The sequence below is a fragment of the Salvelinus sp. IW2-2015 genome, linkage group LG36, assembly GCF_002910315.2.
Source record: "Salvelinus sp. IW2-2015 linkage group LG36, ASM291031v2, whole genome shotgun sequence".
Taxonomy (NCBI): Eukaryota; Metazoa; Chordata; class Actinopteri; order Salmoniformes; family Salmonidae; genus Salvelinus; species Salvelinus sp. IW2-2015.
Window position 1 is genome coordinate 18,647,787 of NC_036875.1, and position 4,494 is coordinate 18,652,280.

Below are 4,494 nucleotides of genomic sequence, written 5' to 3' on the forward strand. Positions count from 1 at the left end.
TCTCTCGCTTCTCTGTCTTCTCCCTCACTCTGTGCTCTCTCTCCTCTCTCTCTCTCTCTCCTTCTACTCTCTCCTTCTACTCTCTCTCTCCTCTCTCTCCTCTCTCTCCTCTCCTCTTCCTCCTCCTCTAGCCTTCTCCTCCTCTCTCGTTCCTTCGCCAAACTTTCAAATTTATTCATTTTTCAAAAATCAATTTCAAAGGGCGCTTTATTGGCATGGAAACACTTGTGGTGAGAGCGAAGCGCAAAGGAGGAGAGGATGAGGCAGGCAGATATGGTGTTGAGAAGATGGAACTGTGCACGAGAAGAGGGAGAACGAGAAACGATATGGAGACGGATCAGTTAGCAGATCGACGATACCCAGCAGACGAGACATCGTTGGATGAGAGAGAGAGTGGTGTGATGGAAGAGGATTTATAGAAGAAAACAGATTCGACGTGGAGGAGAGGACCTCCCCCCACCCGACCCGGCAAAAGCGAGCAAGTTGGTTTTTCTGTGTGAAGGGAATGAGGAGATATTATACCCCAAAGGTGAATGGGATGGTGCTGTGTGGAATGATTGTAGGTGTGAGAGATGAGAAGAACGAATGACAAAATTGAAACAGTAGAAACGAAGTAGGTAACCACAGGATACATTGAAGGATCATTTTCCCTCACAATTATAACCAAATTAAATCTCTACCACAAAAATAACACACAAAAGACATGTTGTATTGTTAAACAACAAATAAAGTTTTCCCAATTTTTGTAAGTAAATCTACTTCTACCATACCAGTGTTCTCATACTATGGAGAAATGTTAACCATACTCAGAGGTGGTAGTGCACAGTCACCCACAAGTTAGAACAGACTAAATAAGCATGTAATATATGCGGTGATCTCTATATAGTTTGCCACATACAAGAATGAATGAGTTGTTGCGTGTCACGGGTTTGCCCTTTTCTTTGTGGCAAACAGGTCACAAATCTTGCTGCTGTGATGGCACACTGTTGGAGAATTTCTCACCAGTAGATATGGAGAGTTTATCAAAATATGGATTTGTTTCAAATTCTTTGTGGATCTGTTGTAATCTGAGAAATATCTCTCTCTCTCTCTTCTCTCTTCTCTCTCTCTCTCCTCTCTCTCTCTCTCTCTCTCTCTCTCTCTCTCTCTCTCTCTCCTCCTCTCTCTCTCTCTCTCTCTCTCTCTCTTCTCTCTCCTCTCTCTCTCTCTCTCTCGTTTCTCTCTCTCTCTCTCTCTCTCTCTCTCTCTCTCTCTCTCTCTCTCTCTCTCTCTCCTCTCTCTCTCTCTCTCTCTCTCTCTCTCTCTCTCTCCTCTCTCTCTCTCTCTCTCTCTCTCTCTCATCTCTCTCTCTCTCTCTCTTCTCTCTCTCTCTCTCTCCTTCTCTCTCTCTCTCTCTCTCTCTCTCTCTCTCTCTCTCTCTCTCTCTCTCTCTCTCTCTCTCTCTCTCTCTCTCTCCTCTCTCTCTCTCTAGCTGCTCCTTCTCTCTCTCTTTCTCTCTCTCTCTCTCTCTCTCTCTCTCAGGTCCTGCCTCCTTCTCTCTGACAGTGAGCACCAGTAAGGCCAAAGTGGTGGTCCATGAGAACACAGGTACGAGAGGAGGAGTTAGATGATGAAGAGAAGGGGAGGGGATGAATTGTGAGAGTTCATGAACTGTTTGTTCACTGTTTTTGTCTCTCTCTCTGAATTTCTTGGTCTCTGTCAGACGCTGTGCTGTCCTGTCAGTTCAAGACAGAGAAGGAGACTAACCCTCGTATCGAGTGGAAGAAGAAAGGGAAGGACATCACCTTTGTTTATTTCGATGGCAAATTCAGCGGTGACCACTAGACCTCCCTCTCTCTCTTCCTCCTCGCCTCTCTTTCTTCAACCTTTTTCCTGATTCTACTCTACTGCACCGCTCCACCTCTCCTCCGTCTCTCTTATCTCTTCCCCTCTAACACCATCTCTTACTACATTCCTCCCCCTCTTATCTTGTTGTTATTTCTTCTTTCCTCTCTCTACACTTTTTCTCTCATCTTTGTAACCCTTGACACCTGTGGTATCCAAGGATCCTTTGCAGGTCGGGCCAAGATCGAGGGTGCGACGGTGACGCTGCACGCCGTTACCCAGAAGGACTCTGGGCTGTACCGCTGTGAGGTCAGTGCTCCAGCAGACCACACCAACCTGGGAGAGATTAACGTCACCCTCAACGTACTGGGTGAGAGTGTGCGTGTGGATGTGTGTGTGTGAGAGAGATTGAGGGTGTCTGTGTATTTGTGCTGAGGGGCCTTTGTGCTGTCATTAGTAATCATATCCTCCTCCCCCAGTGCCACCCCACACCCCGTCCTGTGAGGTGCCCAGCTCAGTTTTGTCTGGGGCAGGGGTAGAGCTCCACTGTAAGGATAAACTCAGTGTACCCCCTCCTACCTACATCTGGTACAAAGACAACAAGGCGCTGAGCACCACACACACAACTGACACCTCCTTTAGCATGGACACTGACAAGGGAACACTGGTGAGTAACATGTAATGGAGGTGGTTCACGTGCCTGATCAAAGGCACGTTAATGACATTTTCTCACACTGCATACTCTCTTTCTGTCTTCAACGATTGTCTACTCTCTCTGTGTGTCTCTGGAGCAGAAGTTCAAGAGTGTGTCCAAGGCTGACTCAGGCCAGTATCGTTGCGAGGCATCCAACAGTGTGGGGGCGCCGAAGAGCTGTGTGGCCCATCACATGAAGGTCATGGAATGTATGTACAATTCAGTGTGTGTGTGTGTGTGTGTGTGTTAGGATGTTTGTGGAAATTTGAACCCTTTCTGTCTTTTCTCTTCCTTTTTTTCACCCTCTCTCTCTCTTCCAATCATCAATCATGCTTATCTTTTTTGCCTTTCTCTGTTCTCTCTCGGCCCCTATCCCATCTCTTCGTCCCTCTGTGCCCCCTCTTTTCAGATCAGTTGAGTATGACGACACTGATAGCCGGAGCTGTAGGTCTCTTCCTGCTCATTGTCATGTGCTGCCTGGGTGTGTGCCTCTGTCATCGACGGGGCTGCTGCAACAAGAGTGAGTACTTACCACTACTGACTGAGCTTGTGACTGACTGATAACATGAACAATATGTTCTAACTGTCCTGTTCTTCATGTTTGCCAACAGAGGAGCAGAAAGGAAGAAGGTTAGTGTTTCAGACAACCATTCTGGCAACTTATCATGGTGTTTTTCATTAGTTCATTTCATTAGTTATAGCTATTCTTTACAGAAATAAAATAAAAAAATGAAATAATTAATTGTGGTATTTGTCTTTTTTCTTTTAGCACCAACTCCTACAATCCACCTCCTCCTCCCACCAGAAACGTGAGTGTGTTCCCAACCCTAGTTCTTCTACTATCAGTATTGGCTTGGTAGAGAAGTTGTCATGTTTTACATTGGACTGTTCTTTGAGCAGTTGTTGACCACACCGCCGTGTTGATAAGACTGAGTTGTTGATAATACCAACAGGTTTAGTGAACTGATGGATACTCTTTCCCTTTCTGCAGCCCAAGAACTACAAACACACCCAGTCCTTCATGATTTGAGGGTTTCCTTTGTGAATCTCAAATCAAAGCTTGAAGCAGTGAAATCACACAAAGTCCCCCTCCAACACACACACACACAACACACACACACACACACACACACACACACACACACACACACACAACACACACACACACAACACACACACACACACACACACACACACACACACACACCACACACACACACACACCACACACACACACCACACACAAGCTCACACACACACACACACACACACACACACACAGACACTGGGTGAATGGATGAGATTGTTCAACATACATATTTTAGCTTGTTTACACCACTTAGTGGCCAAAGGATGATGCACAATGATATATTTGTCACACAAAAACTGTCACTTGCTGTATGTACTCTTCTCTTTTTGTGCTTTATAGAAAATTCTGCTGTTTATGACTGTATTGAGAATCAACGATGTGTATTATTATTGTTGTTTTACAGAGATGCTTTTATAATTATGTTTTTAAAGTATTTGTTTGCGGCTTTGGATGTAGCCTACAAGGTTTTTGTGTGATGAAGGATATGTGATGTCTGAACAGGTGTCTGTATGCACTGACAATTTTTAGATAGCTAGTTTTTAATTAAAGTTATTTTACCAAATGATGCCTTCTATTTGACAAAATGATAAGTTTGGCCATGAACCTCATACTGATTCTAATCAGTTTTAAAATGTATCATTTATAAGAAACAAAGAGGTAGGAAGGTACTAAGTAGTCGGCTGAAAAAAATTACATTTGTTTGAATGTTCAAGCTGTCATGGCACAGATTTTCCTCCAGTTGTTTTTTACATGATCAAACCACAAGGTGGCGGTACAGTGTAGGATATTTATCTGGGGCAGACTGCACAAAGACTTTAGCAAAGATTGTCAACTTTATACAGTATAATAGTATATATTAGTGATCTACAAACTACGGCACTATTGT

General features: G+C 44.2%; 1 protein-coding gene across 1 annotated transcript in view; it reads left to right on the forward strand.

The window, feature by feature from the left end:
• jam2b (junctional adhesion molecule 2b) overlaps positions 1 to 3,623 on the forward strand; it is a 7,765-nt gene extending 4,142 nt beyond the window's left edge. Inside the window, exons 2-10 of the mRNA XM_023981449.2 lie at positions 1,522 to 1,587; positions 1,703 to 1,813; positions 2,045 to 2,194; positions 2,304 to 2,491; positions 2,619 to 2,727; positions 2,928 to 3,038; positions 3,130 to 3,148; positions 3,288 to 3,327; positions 3,510 to 3,623. Of these exons, the coding sequence (XP_023837217.1) occupies positions 1,522 to 1,587; positions 1,703 to 1,813; positions 2,045 to 2,194; positions 2,304 to 2,491; positions 2,619 to 2,727; positions 2,928 to 3,038; positions 3,130 to 3,148; positions 3,288 to 3,327; positions 3,510 to 3,548 (833 nt within the window). The 3' untranslated portion in view covers positions 3,549 to 3,623. The remainder of the gene's footprint in view (positions 1 to 1,521; positions 1,588 to 1,702; positions 1,814 to 2,044; positions 2,195 to 2,303; positions 2,492 to 2,618; positions 2,728 to 2,927; positions 3,039 to 3,129; positions 3,149 to 3,287; positions 3,328 to 3,509) is intronic.
• The last annotated feature ends 871 nt before the right edge of the window (positions 3,624 to 4,494 follow it).